The sequence below is a fragment of the Siniperca chuatsi genome, linkage group LG17 (assembly GCF_020085105.1).
Source record: "Siniperca chuatsi isolate FFG_IHB_CAS linkage group LG17, ASM2008510v1, whole genome shotgun sequence".
NCBI classification, from domain to species: domain Eukaryota; kingdom Metazoa; phylum Chordata; class Actinopteri; order Centrarchiformes; family Sinipercidae; genus Siniperca; species Siniperca chuatsi.
In genome coordinates, this window is record NC_058058.1 from 17,127,225 (window position 1) to 17,151,255 (window position 24,031).

Consider the following 24,031-nt stretch of genomic DNA (forward strand, 5'->3'; position numbering starts at 1 on the left):
CTGGGTTTAATGTTTTATCCCGGGAGAAACCTATAACCCTGTCTGCTGAGTCACAGCATGCGCATGCGCGGCTGTCAGCAGAGATGGCGCTGCGCGGAGGAGCTCTACGGTTAAACCTGCTAGTCAGCAGCTGTAATTTCTACAAATTCACCTCATTTGTTGGTGTCCGGTCGTTGTCTGAAAATGTGTCATCTAAACCCGTAACGTCCAGTGCCTCAGAGACCACGGGTGACCATTTAATCTACACACAAGAGCACTTTGCATTAAAGGAGTCCCTCAGAAAGGTATGCTAGTATGCAGGACTGCTAGCATTGTAGCAAGCTTTGACGTTACCATGAAAACAAGGCTAGATTTTGCTGTATTTACCTGGTGACAGTTGGATATTTTAATACCCATATGTGTTGTTAGAAAGCAACAGTATTATTCCGCCTTATGTAACTGTAAGAAGCAGCGGAAGGGCAGTATAGCCCAGTGGGTGAGAGGTCACTATGCTAGCTTGTTTATATAACGCTAGTCAGCTGGACTGTGTTGATGTCTGCAGTCGCTGCTCTGTATTATAGCTTCCCCAATAAGAAACAAACCACCAAAGTTCAAGTTGAACATTGTTTTGACGTTGCTACTAGTGTTAAAAAGTAGTGTTAATGTATCTGTCTGAATCCTCAAATGACTGCACAAGCCTACAGTTTTTCCCCCTGTTGCTCTGGGTTATGGGAAATTGGTGAATAAAGATAGCAAGGCAGAGCGCCAGCTACACTGGATTACAATAGCAAACACAGCCTCTGGCTTGTGTGTTTTCATGACCGATCCTACACTCCCACATCCCACTTGATTAATGTCAGCCCTGATCTTGCCAACGTGTGCAGCATCTCTGCTCTTGCACTGGGATTATATAAAGCTATTATTTTTACCATTTGGTATTATATGCCAGGAATCATTGTGTGACTGACAGATCTGGATGCACGCAGTATGTTACTTTTGTGGAAAAATTAATATTCAGAAGCTGTGGTCAGGCTTGTATTGTGTTGAAATTCTACACACTCTTGACACTCCTGACAAAATGTGAATATGTCCCCTAACATAATATAAATCAATACTGCAACAAGAATACATTTAACACCCATTTTTGCAGTGTATGCTTTGTTGATACCACAGGTTGCATGTGTCTCAGAGACTGATGTTAGCTAGACAGTATTATCTTGCTTTGGAGGACAGTGTTGAGTGTGTGATGACACTGTAGACTTGCCTGCACTCTTACATTTACAGTCAGCTTCATATTAAAAACATTTTTTCTCTTTGGTAAGACAGGTCAGTACACATAACTCATATGTGAAAAAGTTTCTGATACCAGAGGGTTTGCTAATTGGTGGTTATTTGTAAGAGTAGTGGAACAAGATAAACACTGATGGTGGCTGGACAACTGAGGGGGCCATGGCATTCAGATGAAACTGCCAAAGCAGATACAACTTGGCCCTGAATCATATGTTACATCTCCCTTATCTAGAAGCCAAAGATCTTTAGTTGCACACTTGAGAACTGGTATTCTTCCTCTGGCCATTGAGTTTGGCAGAATCAGAAATATTCAGGAGGAAAACAGATTGTGTGATATGGGAATACTGGAAAGCGAGTCCCATTTTCTTTTGTATAGTACATACTATGATGATTTTAAAAATGTCAATTTTTCACAAAATTATTCAACAAAACCCTGAAATATTCTGGTGTACAGATGATTAAAAATTGTAATGGTTGTTTAATTTGAATGTGTTAAAATTAGTTTGCTAACTTTGTCTCAAAGGGCTGGAAGAAAAAGCAAGATGGACATCGATATTTAATTAGTATTTACTCTGATTTCTCCTGTATTTTATAGCCTAGTTTGTGAATTGGGTAAAGCAGCCGACTATTTGCTCTCTGCTTGAGCACTGGTAGGTTTCAAAGACACTTTAAATATACGTTAGGTGAGGGTAATGGACATTAGCAGACATCAGATAACTGAAAAGCCCTCAGCCCATTCAGATGCATTCAAATTCTTTATTCAGCAACATAGGTTTTACTCCTCTTTCAGAAATAAGTTTTCTTTTTCCCAACATCTTCCACTTAAACTCAGTCTGCCTTGCCTTTCTTTGCTACAGTTAGTGATTTCTTACATGCAGCTCTTTTGTTTTTGAAAAGCTAAATATCAGCAGCTGCAAATTATGGTAGTAAAAAAATCTAAGCAAGCATTAGTAATAAGCCTGACTCATTTTGGATATATGTTACTAGACAGACATTGGAGACAGAGGCTGCAAACATAACAACAAGTGCCTGATTTAAAGCAGGGAGCAGCATAGATGTTGCGGTAAATGGAGGGAAGCTTGTTGTGTGACTCAACCTTCAAAAGGATGCCAGGAGGTTGAAAATAAACCAGTACTGGGAATAATGGGAAGAATGAAAATGTGAAAGGGAAATGCAGGACAATATGTTGGCAGTGCAGGAAAGGGAACTTGAGGCAATATGGTTTATTAAAAGAATTCACTGTAGTGTGTGTTTAAACATGGTATACAAATGGGGTTATAGGAAATCCTTTAGTGACTGTTCAAGGTCAGACATTCATAGTGCTAATGTGGCCACTACAAATTTTCTGTTAGTGGGTGGGGAGAGTGTAGCACCATGCTAGACTGTTGTCAATGTGTGTTACATAGTGTGATATTCATGTGCATTGATGAGACAAACAACTTCCCATGCTAAGAAATGAGTCAGACTTCCAGAGTCTCCCACATGTACAAACCACCAAACCGTCCAAGGTTGTTGTGTGTGGAATTAATGAGGACAAGGAGCCAAAAGAGATTTCCTTATAACCTCTAAATCCACTTTGGTACTTACACTTATTTTAGCTTTTATACTTATATCCACTTTGTACTTAATTTATCTTACCTCTATTATAGTGTATTATATTTTAATTTGCTTATAACTTCTATTCCTGTGTGCATTGTTGTGATAGTGAGCAGCTATAACAAAAGAGTTTCCCCTCTGGGATCAATAAAGTATTTCTGATTCTGATTCTAGGAAGAGGCTCCTCATGTGCAGCCTCCAATGGTTTCAGACTGGGATTTCCCCCCCATTACAAAGCCATTGTAGGCATTTTACCAGTAACAAATTACCTTTTTATATTTCCATCCTGTGAAATTGGTTGGTGTTTTAAATCAATTAGTGCAGTGATTTATTACATTATAAGTTTGAGTCCTGTTTAAAGTAATTGTAAATTTTTAGGAGTATGGTTTCTTATTAATTTACACATACAGTATATTGCTAGTCTTATTGACTGACTGTCTTGTTGTATAGCCTATATTGTGTGAGTTACCTGCTTGGTAATACCGCAGTTAGTATTGGCAATATGGGTGGGCGATTTGTATCTATAATCTTGTATCACGGTATATGTGATGTTGTATCATGATATTGATTTATATTGTGATATAGTCAATTTTATCGTATTCAAATTTGAAACAGTTTCTACATTAAATAACCGGATGGGAATGTCTGTTGCTAATTTGGTGAATGAATTACCTGAAAATATGTGTAAGAATATGTACTTCACAATGAATCAAAAATTCTATAAATCCAGTACTTGGCCGCCCTGCTGATAATGTGCAACATTGCCTGATATGAGAAAATATAAATATGAATATAAGACAACCAGAGAAATGGTATAGCAAAATCTCTGATGGCTGACAAACTTATATCGTCACAGTATATGTCGTCATATTTCCCTACCCTAATTGACAAAATGTCTTGATAGTATCATATCTTGAGTAACCTCGTGATTCCCAGCCCTAACGTTATACATTATATATTGTGATATAGAAAAGTAAATCCACGCTAACACATTTGTTTGGGTTGGACAGAGCAGCCCAGTCTTTATGTAGTTTTCCAGTATCCCAGGTGCCAGGGGAAAACCACAGACACTCCACACTGGATATTTTGTAAGACCTGATAATGCAATGTTCTTGACCCTGTCTTACTACTTGACAATTTCGGTGATGTGAAATTGTTCTGGTATGCAACACAAATAGTCCACATTAACCTCTGTGAAGAGATGTAGGATCACTCCCAGATGACATTTCTGTTTCCCTTTCCAGCAGCTAGTCGTCCCTCCTTTTCCCTCCTCAGGATTTGAACTTTGAACATGGATGAGTTTATTGCAGGTTAAAGGGGATCATTACCTGCCTTATTTACTGCTTGTTCTTATGTTTGATGTCATGTAAATTTGCCTTATTCTCACAGATTCAGGTACAGGCATGTATCAGTTGAAAGTAGAGTCTGTTTTCAGTTTTGAACGGTAAAAGCATGTTGTCTGTCTGCCTTGTATTCAGATGTTTTCTCAGCCAGTATGTTTTTATTGGCTGGTCGAGTGGTTGGCTGGTTTGGGTTTGTTTGTTTTGGAAGGAGAAAATGAGTGTGTGCAATCCTGGAAAAAAACCTGTGAATTCTTCTTCAGTACTTTGGGTTTTTTTTAGTTTGAATTTTAAAACACAGGCCCAGTCTAGCTCATTGCTGGTTGTGCTTTCACTCTTAAGCAGTTATTTAACAGACAGACATGAAAGAATAATCAAATGAGGTTACTTTTTTTTACAAATCCACATTACTGCACATGGCTCATTTAACTCCTTTCATTGGCTGAGGCTTGAATTTGATGTTTCCTATTTCCAATAAATACCTTTCTTTTGTTTTAATCATTATTTTTCATTGACTTCACCCACCATTTAGAGCATATTGTACTGAGTAGAGAAACACATTTATGAAGCAGATTGTCATCGGTCTGTTGAAACCATGGCCCATTAAAAATGTTGACGCATTAAAGTGAATAACACCAATAGCAAACCAGTTATAGTTGTTTATTTTGGTTGACAAGTGCAGATCCATTTGTTGGAGGACATTTAAATTTGAAAAGCATTCAGCAAGAAACAGACAAGGAAAGTCACAGCAGATACATTTTTATTTTATATATTTATTTGTTAATTGATTTGCTTTAAATGGCAAGAACAACACTTAATACCAACATTATTGTGTGCACTAAAACTTCTCGTTGACAAAGCCTGCAGTACAAGATTGAATTGTTTAAAAAAAATTTACAATAAAATACCACATGAACTGTAACCCACACTATAGATCTACAGCCTATTTTCTGTGAAGCAGCTTGAGTTCCCACAAAAATAGCACCTTATGAGGGTCTCAGTAGATTGTCTCATTCATGAGTGCTTCTCCAGCTGTGGACCACTTCCAGGTGCTCAAAATGAGTCACGGCATCAAGGTTCACTCATTCCAGAGACAAAACAAAAGCTGCTCTCACTGAAGAATATTATGTAAAATTCAGTGACGAGATTACCAGAATCCATTTGATCCTCCCTTATGAATTAATTATTTTTATGTAGTTCTGATTCAAATTAGCACAAAGCTGGGAGATGTATAATATAAGGCTGTTATTAAAATCAGATACTATTTGCCAGTTAACGTCATTCACCTCCTATATAGTGAAAGTTATTCCCTAACCACAACTGCACACTGTTTGTTTTTTGTTCCTCTCCTAAAGCGTATAATATAGTCATCATTCATTTTTCGGCAGTTGGGTATGCCAGGCTCTGTGGCTGAATAGATGGAGTGGCTGCAAACCCAGAAGGAATGTCATTAGTATGGGTTTCAGTACCAAGCTTTATTTTAGTGTGCTGTTGTAAATATTAGTTAGGAGGTTTTTCTACCCTGCCAAGAATAAAATGGTGGAGGAAACTCTGAGTCATTAAAATATTGGCCTTCGAATGGTTGAATGGATGATGCGGACAGCATCAGCACAATAGTATCAGTATCATCCCTCAAAAAACCCATATCCCAAAAAACTCTGTGTCATTTGCAGTGTAAGTTGTATTGGACAACTATACCACTTTGTGTTACCAACTTTGTAAGTGAATTCTGTTACAGTCTTGTTTTTAGCACATTTTTGGGATTGAGGCCAAACCCCTGTCATTATTTTATGGGCCTGCAGCTTGTCATATTGTATGTCTCTAGCCAGGCCAAAGGGACTAATAACATGTACATATAGGAAATGGCTTGCCATGCATACTGTCACTGTATTCACCATGTATTACATTTTTCCATCCTGCTTTCTATTCAACCTTATGGCTGTCTGCCAGAGATAGATTACATAGACTTATGTAGAGATATTCACCGCACATCAGGAAACCCATATGTCACTGTATGTGTTTTTTTCACTCATAAGGGCGAATTCACAAAAGGACTACACGGCTTTTGCGGCCGCTAAACCTGCATAAATTACGACAAAAATAAACTGTAATTCCCAAAGCACCCGCAAAGGGTGAACTGCACCCCTAACTGCGCTGCCAAGCAAATAGCATCTTGGTGCTCCGGTGCTATTTGCAGGTATGTAAATTAGGTAATATGCATACATTTGGCGCAAAAGTACCCCTTTTCCATGCAAATGAGCCTCATTGAAAAGCAAGGTCAAATTCACAAACACCAGCGCATAAACCACATGCAGTTAGAGTGAAATTATTAGCGTCTTCGGAGAATTGGTGGTGACTGAAGCGCATTTATAAGAGGCGTCACACCCGGATTTTCGAGTGATCATGGCAGCAGTGATTGTAGCCAGGTGAAGCAAGAGCGCATCACAGTACAGGTGGTACAGAGACAGTACAATACCTGATATTCACCATGAGGGATTGAAACTGTAAAACCACATAAAACCTGCTGCTGTGAGAAACAGAGATGGTGGTTACGCACTTTAACAGTCCAGCACAGAGCAGAGTGGGAGAGAAAACAGCTCTCCATGCGCCCAGAGGCATGAGGGAGAGCGCACAGTTAAAGCACCCCAAATAACTCCATACCGAGTGAGTCATAGAAAAATGAGACATCCCACAGACAGAAACGAATGAAAGAGCAGGGGGAGTTATTAGATAATTAGAATAGTTATAATTCTAATTAGAATAAGTTCTCTTTCAAATCAAACATCTCAGTATTGTTCTTGCAAGTGCATTTGTAACATTTTTTGACTCAGACGTTGCTTAACCATGTGATATGCTACTTCAGTACACCTTAAGAACAAATATTACTGCGACCATTACAGAAAATTGCAGATGAACATTTAACAGACGCAAAACAATGGCAAATTGGAGTCAGCTGCAAAACCTTATGGGCATGTTTGCGCTGTAATATCATCAGTGCAATATCTTTTGTGAACCCGACCTTGAGACGGCGCAGATAGCGGTTGCAAATAATGCACAATTCATGGTGCTATCAGCGGCTGCAATTTATTCTTTGTGCAGTCGCCCCATAATGTATACCTAATGTATACCCTTTTGGTGTTAGTTATGACACAGGAGATAGCAGGGTTGTCATATGTTCATATTGAGGTTTAAAAAAAAGCAAAGAAAATGTGTGCATGTTCGCACAGAAACATGCAAACATATGCACAGTTATGCCTAAAATTCACTAGGGGAAAAAAATGATGATTTCATGTACACTATTAAAAGTACACACACACATAAACGTATCATATCTCTCCAATATAGATCATTGACCAGGAGATCAACCCCCATGTGGATCAGTGGGAAGCAGAAGGGACCTTTCCAGCACATAAAATCTTCAAGATTTTAGGAAGTGCTGGATTTCTAGGAGTCAATAAACCAGTCGGTAAGAGATTACTAAGCTCTGAGACATTAGTATTCAAAAACCAACAAAAGTACAACATTCATTTTTATAAACGCATTTTTGTGAGCAGTAGCTCTGTGATTAGCGCCTCACAACAACAATCTCCAAAGATTGAGTTCACCACTTCTGTTGTGGAATTGGGCATGAAATTACCAATATGAATGAAAGTTGGTGTTTGTTTGGCCACCTGTATCTTTTTTAGATCTGTATTGATAGATTGACTAACAGTGCATGCTGGGGTTCAGCCCCTGTGACTCTGAAAAGGAATTTAGGGTTGCCTACAGTGATTTTGTTTTTTAAATCAGAGACAACTGCTTCTGAAAAATGGTGAGTGTTTAATTAATCTAGTAGGTTTTTGTGCAATATCTGGAGCAGAGTAATAGGAGAAAGGTCTGTTTGATTTAAAGACCCACCTTTTTATTTTGGAGGAGGCTTGTTTTCTGTGGAAGGATCTAAGGATAAGCCTGCCGGGAAATGATGATAACCATCACATCAAGGTGCCAAAGTCAGTGCACCTTTCTTGTTTTTGGAAACAAAAGCCATTTTGCCTGATGTGTCTCACTGACAATGTTAATTTTAACAAGTTAATACAGTAAAATTTGAGTAAGTTGATATAACAACTTTGTTTAGACGTGTCTGTGAGCAAACAACTAAAAACCTACCTGCTTCTAACCTTTTTTACCTGCTTTTTACGTTAACCTGGTTGCTTTAAATGGACAAGTCAAGAGCATAAAAAAACAGTTAAAAACCCAAAGATGTTTGGCTTGTGTTTGCAGGGTATGTATCCATTACATAAAAATGGCTCTGGAAGTGTTTCAAGGGCATTTTCTGGCACAAATGTTAGTCCATTTGTATTCTTGGGAATTTGAGTTGGTAATCCATACAAATATGACGACTGATTAATTACCTGTGCCTCGGCCTACATGATACATGTTTTTCAGACGTGCTGTTTCTGTTGCCATTGCAAAAACTCCAATTATAAATCTGTAACATATCTGGGAATTGAAAAGGCCTTGGCACAACATAAATATTGCTTTTAAGGATAGAATTTTTAATCCAAGAATACACATGAATAACAATCACTCAGAATCATAATTTAAGTAGTCGTTAGAATTTACCTGAACCAAGGAATAGGTGGATCCAAAACGTGTCCCGCAGCAGACCAGAAACTGAGGAATCCTTCGCTGTGTGTGCAGTTTGACCATCTCTGCTTCAAAGAGCATTTGGCATTTCTTTTTCACAGCTGAATTCATTTTACATTCATTTTCTTTCTGTTTGACAGCCATACATTACAGTTGGTCTGGTTTAGAAATGTTCCCACTGTGATGATTGGTGCTGGTGTCACAGCAACATCCCACAACAGCTGTCTGCTATCCCATTTCCAGATGTGTACCCAGCTGTGTCACTGATGGGGTGGAGGGGGGAGCGGGTACAGTACGGTACAGTACAGGACCACGAAATAGTTGTGGTTGTGATGTGTCATTCATTCAGAATATGTGAAGAGATTCGTGGAAAGTGTTTGACAGTCAGACAGCAGAGATCTAAAGTTTCACAGTTCGTATTCAGTCATTCCCACAGTAATCATTTCTCTTAATTAATTTGCCACTTCTCATCTTTGTCTTCGTCTTGCCGTGATAACATCACTGGTAAAAACAACTGTATCTGACATTTTATGCTGAAAGAACAAATCTGTGAACAATAATGTTGGACACTGAAGGTTCCACCGCAGGTCTGTAGGTCAAAGAAGAGGGAGGGCGAGGGAATTAAAATGTGCTGAGTACACAAGCCTTAAGCATTAGTTGACAGGATTAGAGAGGAGGAGCGGCCTAGCGGAAGACTGTGTGAAGACATGCTGTATTATCAGGAAGATTACCTGCTATCATGTACAGCACAAGAAACATGCATAAGAGATACTATTTGTAAAACAATTCTGAAAAAACAATAGAGGTTCAAATATACCTTGTAAATCAGAAACAGCTGTCAGGGACATGGTCAGGTTTTAGTATGCAATTTAAATTGACCTCATGTACAAGCAGTACAGTATATAGTCACTGATTCCAGTCTTTAAAACTTAAAATGTAAAAGCCTCCCTCTTCTAAAAAATGTTTAGACTTTTAGACAAACATTGTCATTGCAGAGAATTCTGCACTGGGTTAATTGATTTAGAGGCTGGGATTACAGGAATAGGGATTTAGGAGTCTGTTCAATGGAGAAACGATTCATCAGGTGGACTGAGAGAAGTGGTCGACCAGAATCAAGTGATATTGTCTTGATGTGCGCCATCTATATTATTCTGTCTTGTTTCAAGTTACAGACACTCGGTTATAGAAAATTCTTTAAAAAGGACCTGTTGTCATTCCCCATCTCTTCCTGATTTCCTGTCATCTCTCTACTATCGCTATCTGATAAGGGCATAAAATGCCCCCAAACATAGTTTAATAAAAATAAAAATAGATAAATAGATAAAACAAATCTGAGGGCTCGGCCCAAGCAATGATTTAGCCTATTTTCAATTCCTGTTTCTAGGAATTTAATGACGTAGTGCTCCTCCATCGTAATCGATGATAAAAATCTAGGAAAACACAGCACTGGGATTGGACTTAATAGATTTATGCAAGGGTTTCAACTTTAAATGGCTGTATGTTTGAAACTGGCAACAAAGCTAATGATCCTGTATACATCTTTTGGAGCCAGCATATTCCTTTATTCCACTGACAAGAAAACTCAACACTCATTTTCCACTCCATGTAGAAGAAAAGGCATGAGTACAGGAAGTTTTCACAAGGCAACCACGTTCAGGGAGAAGACAGGGATGACCCTTGGCTCCCTGCCTGTTTTCCTCTGCTCTGAGAGAGAGGTGTCCGCACTTCACATTATGGCAATGGCCTCTTGTCTCCTGCCTGACAGATAGATCCTGGCAGCCTGCGCAGTTTTCCCTTTAAATTAATATTTTTGATACTAATGTTTAGATGACTAATCTCTTGTGTGTCAAGGCTGTTTCCTTCCTCACAATTTCTACTTTAGTAATACTACGATACATTCAAACACATTACTAACACAGTGACTTTCCAGATTTTATAGTACATTGCAATAATGGTATTGCATGCATTTGGGGCGTTTTCTCCCTCCAGGGAGATGTGGTTTTATCATCAGGTCACTCAAAGTTGAATAGAAAACGCTGTTACTCTCTTCGACCTTTAAATTCTCTGTCTTCATCCTTCAATATGTGCTTCATATGGAGCTCCACCCGATGAGAACCTATGCTGAGGAACATCTGGTGTTCAAAAGAAACATATGTGCATAGGATTGACATTTGTGACAGTTTGTTTTTCTTCTGCTTGCTTGTTCAACCAGTTGGCCTGCTGTTTTGCTTAAAGTGGGATAGACCTTGGTGCTTCCCTTCATCCACATTATCCACCACAGGGTTTCCTGTGCTCCGAGACTTATCGCAGCACAGCTGCACCTGTTTCCTCTTATTTTTGGCTCCCCTACGCCCATGTTTACTTGCCCCACTATATCTCCCTCTTTCTCTGTCCCCATTTATTTTTATCTTTTTTTTTACTCCCTGTCTCTCTCTGGCAGTCTGCCAGACTGTGCTTTCCATTATTCAATAACTAGTCTGACAGGTGATATTAAACCACTTTGCTAGAGTTGCAGGCCTCCATGTGATAAATTCACTGATAATTATTCATTGTCAGTCACTCCTAGTATCCAACATCCAGTGGCTGGCGTACTGCAAGTCATGGGAAAACTGTGCACCGAGCATTTCACAAATGCTCCGTCTTGTTTCTTTTGGCTGACCGAACATTATCATCAAGAGATTTCTCGTAAATCAGGTTACATTGGCTAGACCAGCAAAAAGACCATTCATTTTCATATTGTCTCATTTTAAAAGAATGTGTGTATGTTTACCACAAACAGCTTAAAAGAAATGCAGTATAAAAGCGGGTACATTAGCTAGCTAATTCCATGAGTAGCGGACAGAAAATTGGCCTTTAGCATTAAGTATATTAGTATAAAAAGCAGGCTATTCATTTCACAATAGATGCTGCAACTGATGATGAAAGGCAAAAGACAGGAAAGGCAAAGAGATGGCTCTTTATGAGGATAACTGACAGAAAGTGGTGTTTTAAACATGGTTTGTAATGCACTGTTCAACTCCATTAAGGACCTAAGGTCTTTGCAAATGTCTCAACTTCTAAAATGAAGGAAATAGACATCCATTTTTGACTTTTTCAGTATATGCGTTGTTTAAGAGATCAAAATCAAGTTTGATATGCTAAGCAGAACAGATGAGATGACACTGAGATGACAGTGACCCTTATCCAGTCTATGTATGCTGCTGATCTCCCAGCAGTGCTTTTTACACATTATTGCAGATAGAACAATTAATGATAACATCCTGTAATTAATTTTAGTGCATGCTCCAGTTCCAACAGATCAGTTCAGAATATAATGTACGTATACCAGTGTGCATATGTGTGTATGTGTGCAGAAACATGCAAGGCAGTGATTTTTATTAACAGGTAAGATAGAAGAGAGACAGGGAAGGTGGGTGCAAGGCTAGTTTAAGGTGACTAATGTAGTGATGGGGTATATTTATCCAAAGTAAAGCATTGATAAGCCAGCTTAGTAGTAAAGGTCCACATCTATTATCAAATGTGCATGAATTCTATATACAAGAATCCACACAATATACAGTGAATTGTCAGCCTTGAACAGTCAGCAGTAGTTGAAAGAGTGTGTTTTGTCCCGTGCAGAATATGGAGGCTTGGGTCTTGACTTCAGCTACAGCGTAGCGGTGTCAGAGGAGCTGGGCAACATCCGCTGTGGAGGCATCCCCATGGCCATCGGTGTACAGACTGACATGGCTACTCCAGCACTGGCCAGGTACAATCCCACAAACTTTAGACATTTAGACAAACTTTTTTAGAGCATGAGTGATATTGGATTCTTTGATACATCCGCTGGTATTTTCACTACACCCCTAAAGTCAACTCCGAACAGTTTAAGTTGGTGACATGTCCTTATGTAAATGAACATTTTGCCTGTGACACGAATCTCCCTCCACTGCTGCCTTTTCTTATCAGAAGGACAACAACTAGTCAGTGACTCAGGCAACAATGTCTGCTTTGTGTTTTTTCCTTTTTAAACCACCACTAGAGCCACTTGTGTCAGAGCTGGAGTACATTTTCAAACATTCAGCCTACAGGGATGTGTTTCATTTTGAGGTGATAAAAGGTTGCGTGTATTGCTACCTCTGGCAACAACTGTCTCCCTGTTTAGTCTGCAGACATCTGTGTTGTGTTTGATGTATGAGTTTTTAAAACCAAACCATGTCCAAACCATGGAAGAAGCACCTTTATTTCAGACATTTTCTTCATTCTTACTGTTAAATCTTTCCTGGTCAATTCCTTCTTTAACTGTGGCATCATGTATCTTAGTTGTTGTATTATAGTTACGCTAGAAAATACAGCCTGTTGTACAGCCCTTTATCAAAGTTACACTCCCTAGAGGAAATGTGTATTAATATATTTGGTAATTGTTTGTCTCACCCCTGTAGGGCCTTGACTTGTGTGATATCCTCCTGCTATGAAACAGCTGCTGGTGACACAAGACAGAATTCAGTGAAATTCATTCAGTGGAGTCTCAGGAGCTTAATTAGGGGATCTACACTAGCCTGCAACAAGTTCTAAGTACTAAGAGAGCAGGGATACCATGGGAGCTTCAGAATAAGACTCCCTCCTCTGTCCCACTGGAACTGTAATTGCCTCAAACATGGCAGTGTTGTTTTACGGCGCATCTACTCCTCTGTCTTCCACAGTTAGACAGTACAGTTAAAGAGTTTCACACAACTTTTAGATATAGAAAGTATTGGAGACATCTGCGTTTCCAGGAAATCAACTAGGGATGCTCTTGGATTCCCCTTAGTGTCAAAGAGTAACTGCTAATTTATAGTTACTAGTATGTTTTCATTTTCATTTCTTCCTATGTGTGTGTATGTGTGCAGGTTTGGCTCAGCTGAGCTAAAGAAGGAGTTCCTCCTTCCCTCCATCTTGGGGGACAAAGTGGCCTGCCTCGGAGTTAGTGAAGTCGGAGCCGGCTCTGATGTCTCAAGTATGTCTCTCCTTCGTCATCTTTTGGTAATTTATTATCATATAATTTCCTTTTTAGCTCCTGAAGGACCATTTTGAATTCACTAGTGCTGCAAAAATGATTGAGGAGCCAGAAATACAGCAGTTTTACAATCAATTTGGCACTGATATTTTCTCAGGAGAGAAGGATGGCATGCTGAATGTGACATACTGTATATGGGCCTAAGTTTACTGTCATCAGATGTCACCACTATTTGGCTTCTTTTCTCTTCTATTAGTATGTAATATGTTTGACATCTAGAGTAACACACCAGCTTTAGACTCAGAGTAATGTCATTGGTGAAACTCTCTGCTCTTAAGTCTTTTGATTTAAGGGCCAATATTGTATTTCTTTGTTTATTCATCCATTGAAACTTTTCTCGCTCTCTCCATCCATTGAAACTCTCCACCACATGTTGATTCAGGTATCATGACCAAGGCAGTGAGGAAAGGGGATGAATATGTGATCAATGGGGGGAAGATGTGGACTACCAACGGTACCCAGGCTGACTGGATGTGTCTCCTCGCCAACACCAGTGACGGACCCCCACACAGGAACAAATCTCTCATCTGTTTGCCCATGAACCTGCCAGGTAGGAGACAGTTAGTTATTTGTGGGATGCTTTTCCTATAAAAGCAGAAAGCCTTTTCTTGGACAAAAACATTTAAGCTGAAAATTAACCATTGTAATTAACATTCATCATCTGGGATTCATGTATATCTAGAAACAGCCCTCAAATTTAAGATTCGGCTCTACTAAAAATACAGATGATTTACTGCAATATACTACATTATATGCCTGAGCGTTCTTTCTTTCGTTTCCTTTCGGCTGTTCCCTTTCAGGGGTCGCCACAACGAATCATGTGCCTCCATCTAACCCTGTCCTCTGCATCCTCTTCACTCACACCAATTAACTTCATGCCCTCTCTCACTACATCCATAAATCTCCTCTTTGGTCTTCCTCTAGTGCTCCTGCATGGCAGCTCCAACCTCAGCATCCTTCTACCAATATATTCACAGTCTCTCCTCTGAACATGTCCAAACCACCTCAACCTGGTCTCTCTGACTTTATCTCCAAAACATCTAACATGAGCTGTCCCTCTGATGTACTCATTCCTGATCCTGTCCATCCTTGTCACTCCCAAAGAGATCCTCAACATCTAAAGCTCTGCTACCTCCAGCTCTGCCTCTTGTCTTTTCTTCAGTGCCACTGTCTCTAAACTGTACAACATCGCTGGTCTCACCACCGTCTTGAACACCTTTCCTTTCATTCTTGCTGATACTCTTTCACAACACACCTGACACTTTTCTCCACCCGTTCCAACCTGCTTGCACTCGCCTCTTCACCTCTTTTCCACAGTCTCCATTGCTCTGAACCATTGACCCTAAGTACTTAAAGTCCTGCACCTTCTTCACCTCTGCTCCCTGTAACCTCACCGTTCCACCTGGGTCCCTCTCATTGACGCACATGTATTCTGTCTTACTGCGGCTAAGCTTCATTCCTCTGTTTTCCAGAGCAGACCTCCATCTCTCTAGATTTTCCTCCACCTGCTCCCTGCTCTCACTACAAATCACAATGTCATCCGCAAACATCATAGTCCATGGAGATTCCTGTCTAACCTCATCTGTCAGCCTGTCCATCACCAGAGCAAACAAGAAGGGGCTCAGAGCCAATCCTTGATGCAGACCCACCTCCACCTTGAACTCCTCTGTTACACCTACAGCACACCTCACCATGGTCTTACAGCTCTCATACATGTCCTGCACCACTCTAACATACTTCTCTGCCACTCCAGACTTCCTCATACAATACCACAGCTCCTCTCTCGGCACCCTGTCATACGCTTTCTCTAAATCTACGAAGACACAGTGCAACTCCCTATGACCTTCTCTGTACTTCTCCATCAGCATCCTCAAAGCAAATACTGCATCTGTTGTACTCTTTCTAGGCATGAAACCATATTGCTGCTCACAAATGCTCACCTCTGCCCTTAGCCTAGCTTCCACTACTCTTTCCCACAACTTCATTGTATGGCTCATCAGCTTTATTCCTCTGTAGTTGCCACAGCTCTGCACATCTCCCTTGTTCTTAAAAATTGGCACCAGTACACTTCTCCTCCATTCTTCGGGCATCCTCTCACTCTCCAAGATCTTGTTAAACAAACTAGTCAGAAACTCTACTGCCACCTCTCCTAGACACTTCCATACCTCCACAGGTATGTCATCAGGACCAACTGCCTTTCCACTCTTCATCCTCTTCAATGTCCTCCTCACTTCACTCTTGCTAATCTTTGCTACTTCCTGCTCCACACCAGTCACCTCTTCTACTCTTCGTTCCCTTTCATTTTCCTCATTCATCAACTCTTCAAAGTACTGCTTCCATCTTCCCATCACACTCCTGGCACCTGTCAATACATTTCCATCCTTATCTTTAATCACCCTAACCTGCTGCACATCCTTCCCATCTCTATCTCTTTGTCTGGCCAACCTGTACAAATCCACCTCTCCCTCTTTAGTGTCCAACCTAGCATACAAGTCCTCATATGCTCTTTGTTTGGCCTTTGCCACCTCTACCTTCACCTTATGCTGCATCTCCCTGTACTCCTGTCTACTCTCTTCAGTCCTCTCAGTGTTCCACTTCTTCTTAGCTAACCTCTTTCTCTGTATACACTCCTGAACTTCCTCGTTCCACCACCAAGTCTCCTTATCCACTTTCCTCTTTCCAGATGACACACCAAGTACCCTCCTACCTGTCTCCCTGATCGCATTAGCTGTAGTGGTCCAGTCATCTGGGAGCACTTCCTGACCACCCAGAGTCTGTCTCAGCTCCTCCCTGAAAACTACACGACATTCTTCCTTTTTCAAATTCCACCACTTCGTCCTCTGCTCTGCCTTTGTCCTCTTCATCTTCCTCACCACCAGAGACATTTTACACACTACCATCCTGTGTTGTCTGGCTACACTCTCCCCTACCACTACTATACAGTCACTGGTCTCTTTCAGATTACAACATCTACACAAGATGTAGTCCACCTGAGTGCTTCTACCTCCGCTCTTATATGTCACCCTATGTTCCTGCCTCTTCTGGAAGAAAGTGTTCACTACAGCCATTTCCATCCTCTTTGCAAAGTCTACCACCATCTGTCCTTCTGCATTCCTGTCCTGAAGACCAAACCTGCCCATCACATTCTCATCACCTTTGTTCCCTTCACCTACATGCCCATTGAAATCTGCACCAATCACCACTCTCTCACCTCTGGGGATGTTCTCCATCACTTCATCTAACTCACTCCAGAATTTCTCCTTCTCTTCTAACTCACATCCTACCTGTGGCGTATAACCACTCACAACATTGAACATCGCCCCTTCAATTTCCAGCTTCAGACTCATCAACCTGTCTAATACTCTTTTCACCTCTAGAACATTCCTCACAAACTCCTCTTTCAGAATAACTCCTACTCCGTTTCTCTTCCTATCTGGCCCATGGTAGAACAACTTGAACCCTGCTCTTAAGCTTCTAGCCTTGCTACCTTTCCACCTGGTCTCCTGGACACACAGTATGTCCACCTTCCTTCTCTGCATCATGTCAATCAACTCTCTAGCCTTCCCTGTAATAGTCCCAACATTCAAAGTAGTCCCTACTGTCAGTCCTACATTCTTAGTTTTCCTCTTCTCTCTCTGCCTACGAACGCACCTTCCTCCTCTCCTTCTTCATCTTTGACCAACAGTAGTCCAATTTCTACTGGTACCCTGTAGGTCAACAGCACCGGTGGCGGTCATTGTTAACCCGGGCCCCGACCGATCCGGTGTGGAAGTCATTTTCACGATTTGCATTTTTAATTTGGCATGTGTTTTACGTCGGATGCCCTTCCTCACACAACCCTCTGCATTTATCCAGACTTGGGACTGGCACAAGAAGACACTGGCTTGTGCCCCCTTGTGGTTGCATTACATTATATGCCTGAGCGTATTACCCTAAATACTAAAACTCTCTACAGAATTTCTGTATCCGTTCTATCAATAGGATTTGTTATAATTAGTGTGCCTTTGCCAAGATGCATGATGATGTTTATTTGTGTTTCCTGTTCTTGCCACTGTAGGAGTACACATCGCACGCAAGATTGATAAACTCGGTATGTGGTCATCAGATACAGCTGAAATGTTCTTCGATGACGTTCATGTGCCGTGCAAGAACCTCATCGGCCAGGAAGGCATGGGCTTTACCTATCAGATGCTTCAATTCCAGGAAGAGAGGCTCTGGGCAGTAGCCAATAGTGAGTGAGCCTTTCCGCAGTTCTTCATCTCTCCCTCTCCCCCAGCCATATCCAGTCATCAGATGTCATCCTTCCTAGTTTTCTTTATTTTTTCACTTTATCCTGTACTTACCTCACTCTTACCTCTGTCTTTCCCCACATCTCATCCGCTTCCTACAGATCTTACTGTAAATTGTACAGTTTATGGTATTATGGGTATAATTTCTGTTTTAGTTTCCAAAAATGAGGGAGTTCAGGTCACATAGTTCAAGCCATTAATCTTCTGTAAAGTAGTTGTTTGCTTTTCATTTTGAGTAGCAAGCATGCGTCTTAAAAGAGAAGTGAAACTGTGCATGCTTTTACTGAATCTGACACTGATGTGTTAGTCTGTCTCGCCTGGTAAACTTTTGTGCATCATATCATAAGTCAGAGACACAATTGACAAGCACTCACAGACAACTATTACTGCCATTAAAGAAAAAAAGAAAAGGTGACAACTTGCATAATCCCCATCAGAACACTTGCAGTGCAGGTGGAAGCAGTAGTAGTAAGGTGACATCTCTCTCTCTGTGTCTTAACGCCTCCAGTCTTGACCACGATGGACAACATCATTCAGGAGACCATTCAGTACACACGGCAGAGGAAAATCTTCAAGCAACCCGTCCTCTACCACCAGTCAGTTCACTTCAGGTTGGCTGAGCTGCAGACGGAGGTCGAGCTGCTCCGCTCCCTCCTCCACCGTGCTACAGGTGGGGTCACTTTACAGGCAGAAATATGACATAACGAAAAGGAAAGATTAATGTTAGCTTGGTAATATTAGCCGCATCTGAATGACTCTGTTCCCTCTTAATGTCTGCCGTGTTTGGCTCAGAGCATGGAGACACACAGAATGAGTACAGTAGTAATAAAGCATCTGTGTGTGGTTTGCATCATCACAGCACATTTGTTTTTTTAAATATACATATCTGCAACCACCTTTTCTTCATGAAATAAGGCAGATGAGTTTATTTCACCTCCAGATTTTGCATATTCAAAATACCCTTAAAATACAGTTCTGGATTAGGAACATATATTGCTTGGATTTGCATTTGCAGTATTTTAGGAAAATCACACCAAATGAATGCCTGCAGCTGACACTCATGGCACGTATTACCATAGATAAGACTGAGGCCTCAGTACCAAAGGCCACAGTTTACTCAGCTCTGCAAGAATGATGTGAATGCTAAACTAGCCTTGAGTGACTAATTTGTCCATGTGTAATGCAGCAGGTTGGTTTAAAAGACAGAGGGCATAGAGCAGGCTGGAGAATAATGTGGTAGCTTACTATTAAGCAGAGATAAGTTAATAGTGTGGTTGTCTGGCTATAGACGGAACAATAATTGTTAGATTTAGTATCAAAACTGCTCACTACTAGAAGCAACACAAGGAAGATTTCATGGATGGAGTTGCCTGAAACCGATGTCTGGATTTTCACTCCATGTTTTAGCTGGAATTAAATTCTATTCTTATTAAAGGGGACTTTTTAAGCCATATCTTACAGACATTCAAGAGCAAAGTACTGTTGTTTTTTGTGTGTAATGGCATAACTTCAAAACCCACAGTTTTGGCCACCTGAAAAACTGACAAATATCCAGTTCTTCCAAAATACAACCTTTACAGTGCAGTGTTTATGATATGAATATGTGGGTGCATCTGTCGGGTGGGTGTCCAAGGACTTGTGATTTTCTCATTGTGTTTATAACCACTCCAGCTTTGAATTAATTAATCTAACTGGTAACAGTTCAAGTCCGATTTGTTGCCCAGGAACAGATCAAAGCTTTTGCATCTGTTTGGCACAGGTAGATGAACACACACACACACACACACACAAAGTTCTTTACACACTAAAACAGGAAAAATCATGCAGCTCACACATGTTCCTCTGGAGGGTACCTACAATAGAGGCATTGATCAATTGCACTGGGAAAAGATCTGAATGGGAAAAACACTGAATAAGAGCCAGCCACAGGTGACTCTGAAACTGAACCACATTTGTTTATTGTATTTGTTTTCCTCTCTACATTCTTTATCATTTCTTTTTATCCACCTGGACATTTTTCACTCTTTAATGCTTGTGTCACTACTTCTGTCCTTCATTTTCCCTGCAGCATTGTACATTAAAGGCAATGATGTCACCCAGCTGGCATCCATGGCCAAATTAAAGGGGGGGCGCCTGGCCAGGGAACTGAGCGACAGCTGTCTCCAGTATTGGGGAGGAATGGGCTTCACCAGTGACGTACTGGTCAGCAGATTTTACAGGTGAGACCCCTAACATTGTATGAACCATATACCAGTGAGTGTATATAGCACCATGTTTTTGAATTTTTTCCACCCCTGTGCACTTTGTTCATCTCATGAAAAAAACAAAAAAACAAATATATGACCACAAAACCATGACGTAGCAGCACCAGCACGTGCTATATAAATAAACTTGACTTTACTAACACAGGTTGCCAGCCAACTGTTATTATAGTTGGCTGCCGACTATGTGCACCTTTGTGAGGGTTTAACGTTTCTATGGTAACAGCAACTTCAGTTGGCATGAGCTTGATTAAGCTCGTGATCAATGTATTTTGTTAGGACGTTAAACAGGATTCCTTAATTGCATAGCTAGAATCAGATTGATTGATGGCTTCTACAGAAACAGCATGTGATCAAGTAATAATAATTCTTAGAAGCATGCAATTAGGCTCAGTGTCCTGTTATGCAGTGTTGGGCTAGGAGTCTCCACTTTGGTTTATTCAGTGTATAATCAAGTAGTACTGTGTTTGATTCAAATTCTCTAAGCCTTTATTTTACACTGTGCTGACATCTACTGATGGGGCAAATAATGCAGCAGAACAAGGCGTTCAGGATGCACAATGTTGCTGTCAGTGAGAGAGAAGGAAATCATTGCCGCAATTATTTACTGTAAGTGCATCTGATGTTGAAGGAAATTCAGATGATTGTTACAGTTTGTATTAACTTTGTCTTTTCCACAGGGATTCCAGGTTAATGTCGATTGGTGCAGGGGCTGATGAGGTCATGCTGGGAATCATCTCCAAGTACATGGACACACTACCCAAGAAGTGATGTCATCAACACTGCTGATAATGTACTAATCATTCACAATGTACACAGATCACCTAAGTGCAGTTCTGATATGTTTAAACTCTTGACATATACCAGGAAGTTTGATTGTTTTGCCTTTGATTGTTTAAACTAAATTAGACTGAATCTATTTTTTAGAATAGATTAAGTAAAATTATGTGAATAAAAATGACTTATGTAAAATAAATATCCAGCAAAGATTCTGACTTTTTATGTCATTGTCAAATTTAGGAAAAAAAAGTTACATTTTAATGTTTTCAGCACGTTCCCTGTGTGTAAGTTGCACATACTGATACTGGTCAATTCAGAGCATAAAATTTGTTTATTTACATTAAAAACACTTTTTACAACATTGAAACAATAATGAAGAACACTGCCATTATTTTTTGTGTGGATGCTAAATGCTGTAAAATATCCATTCATTCGTATAAGCAAATATGTTTCAGGTAGCATTCTATCAATCACTTTAACACAACTTGGGCTGATTATCCATTTCATCACTGTTTATCATACAATGTGCCCACATTAAGGTTTTATGACAATAGTTTATTCTATGGTTGTTACATGTTTATTGTTAGGTCTCAGCTCTTCAATCCATGTACATTGGGCTGATATCAGTACATACATATACTAGAAGTGTCTACTTCAGATTTACATATACAGTATGTGATTCCTACTTCACATGGTCATAAATCATGTAAGACCCCTTGGGACTCGATCAAATAGCATCAGTAGGCATCCTTTCATGACTCAATTTTGGGGTCATTCTATGAAATATTCAGAAACATGGGCACCTATAAAGCTGAGACACTTAAAAAGAAATCCCTGCCTCTCCTAATCATCATTATGTTGGTCTAGTTTTGAAATGCATCAGCTTGGCACAGACCGGGGAGGAAGATGTGGAGGATCCAAGGACCAAAGCCCAACAGGGTCCTCTTATCACCTCAGCTTGATGAACCAGTACAGGACAAAGAAGACAAAAAAGCAGAAGAGCAGCATGTAGCACAACAGTTTGGTCTGACTGCCTCTGGACAGCTGCTTGACTCTGCCAATGGTGGCACCCAGCAGGCCGCCTGTTGAGTCAAAGTCTGTGTCCTAGTGTGGGAAAGAGAGATAAGCAGTCTAGATAAGTCCAGGCAGGCGAGCAAACAAACATATTGTAACACTAGGAAATGTTACTATATTTGACATTGGTGGAATGTAACTAAATATTTACTCATTCTGTGCTTCATTACAGTTGTGAGACATTTTAATACTACTACTCCACTACATTTCGGAGGGAAATAGTGCTTTTTACTCCACTGCATTTATTTGACAGTTATAGCAATCATTTTACATATCAAATATATGATCAGCCTTTAAAATATTGATTAGATTAAACTATCCAACATATATAGCAGTTATAAGTGGTGCCCTCTCCACCAGCTGCAACATTACAATGATGCTTACATGCTGATGAATCGGCATAACCCTCATAATAAATTTACTTTTATACTGTTAATTCTTTAAGTACATTTGCTGATAGAAGTTTTGAACTTAAGATTTTTAATGCAGGACGTACTGTATTTTTACACTGTGGTATGACTACTTTTACTTAAGTAAAGAATCTGAATACCTCTACCACCACTCATATGTTCTTAGTGTTTAGTCAGTAAGAAAAGACAGTGAAACTCACCATATCATCCAGCATTTTATTCTGGTATTTTACTTCCGTTCCAATGTCGATAGACAGCTGTAAATATCAAGTATCAATATATAAATATCGATATTTAAGTATAATACAATAAACAATAAGTTCACACTATTTTAGACCTGTAAGATTTTCAATGAGATACTTATATGTTATGTGTAACGTTACAGACAACACAGACGTCGCCTCAACTCTGACGTCTCCGCAGCTTTTTCTATAGCATTTACCAATAATAAAACATTTAACGATTACATTTCATCAATAGTTACTTACACTTTTCAAAGCGCTGACTTTAGCTCTCAGTCCTTCCTGTAAGTGTTCATTTTCCTCTTCATACACACTGTATCCACTTGCTACATAATTCCCAGAGCCTCCTTCACCTTTATGAAACGAAACGATAATTAATACACAGTTAGTTAAGTTAGCCATTTTGTCCGTATTTTAATATGACGTTAAAGTCTGTAGAGTTGTATAAACTTGAGCCTGGAGAACAAAATAACGAGCATTCATTATTAATTTGGTAACATTACAGTTAGCTAGGGTTTGCTAACTAGCAAGCAAGCTAACTATAAGCTTAAAATCAAGATGCTACGTTAGCTACGTCTGTCTCTTACCCAAACCTGCGCGCCTCATCTTGAACCACTGAAGGTAATACTGTCTGGTGATGTATGTAATGTGTAAGAAAACAAATTCAGACTAAATACGCTAGAAATTACAGTTAACTGTTATCAGTAATCGGGTAATTGTAGCAAGTTTGTGCACATCAGCAAACGCCACGACATCATACGGTGGCCGACGAGGACAATCTTACCCTGACGTAATGCAATAAGAGAGAAATGCTGCAAAAATAATAACACTGTTTGGACGGTGTGTGTTATTTCCACAATTAATTAAAATTGTGAGAAATGTGATTGAATTGATTTTAATACAAGGGATAAAAATGAACTGAATTTGAGGTCTATGTGTGTGTCATGCTTGCATGTGTTTCTTTGCAGTTTATGGTTGAGTGTGTGTGTGCCTATACAGATATCTATATTAAAAGCTATGTGACTCACAACAGAAATTAACATGTGAGCTGCCACTAACAAAGACAAACTACAGTCATCAGCAAACCCATCTGCATCCATCTCTATATC

The 24,031-nt window shown here is 40.0% G+C and overlaps 2 protein-coding genes across 2 annotated transcripts; one reads left to right on the forward strand and one right to left on the reverse strand.

Moving 5' to 3' along the window:
• Positions 1 to 56: 56 nt before the first annotated feature.
• On the forward strand, positions 57 to 21,569 carry zgc:85777 (uncharacterized protein LOC405871 homolog). Its single transcript, XM_044171981.1, has 9 exons — positions 57 to 284; positions 7,551 to 7,671; positions 12,450 to 12,579; positions 13,700 to 13,806; positions 14,249 to 14,416; positions 17,924 to 18,097; positions 18,664 to 18,825; positions 20,224 to 20,374; positions 21,097 to 21,569. Exons 1-9 carry the CDS (start codon positions 84 to 86, stop codon positions 21,185 to 21,187), a joined length of 1,305 nt encoding a protein of 434 aa, XP_044027916.1. The 5' UTR covers positions 57 to 83; the 3' UTR covers positions 21,188 to 21,569.
• Positions 21,509 to 23,701, reverse strand: bet1 (Bet1 golgi vesicular membrane trafficking protein). The gene is made up of 4 exons (XM_044171982.1): positions 23,510 to 23,701; positions 23,169 to 23,275; positions 22,881 to 22,937; positions 21,509 to 22,300 (listed from the first exon to the last, which is right to left on the reverse strand). The coding sequence occupies exons 1-4, from the start codon at positions 23,526 to 23,528 to the stop codon at positions 22,145 to 22,147; spliced, it is 339 nt and encodes a 112-aa protein (XP_044027917.1). The 5' UTR covers positions 23,529 to 23,701; the 3' UTR covers positions 21,509 to 22,144.
• Between the last annotated feature and the right edge of the window lie 330 nt (positions 23,702 to 24,031).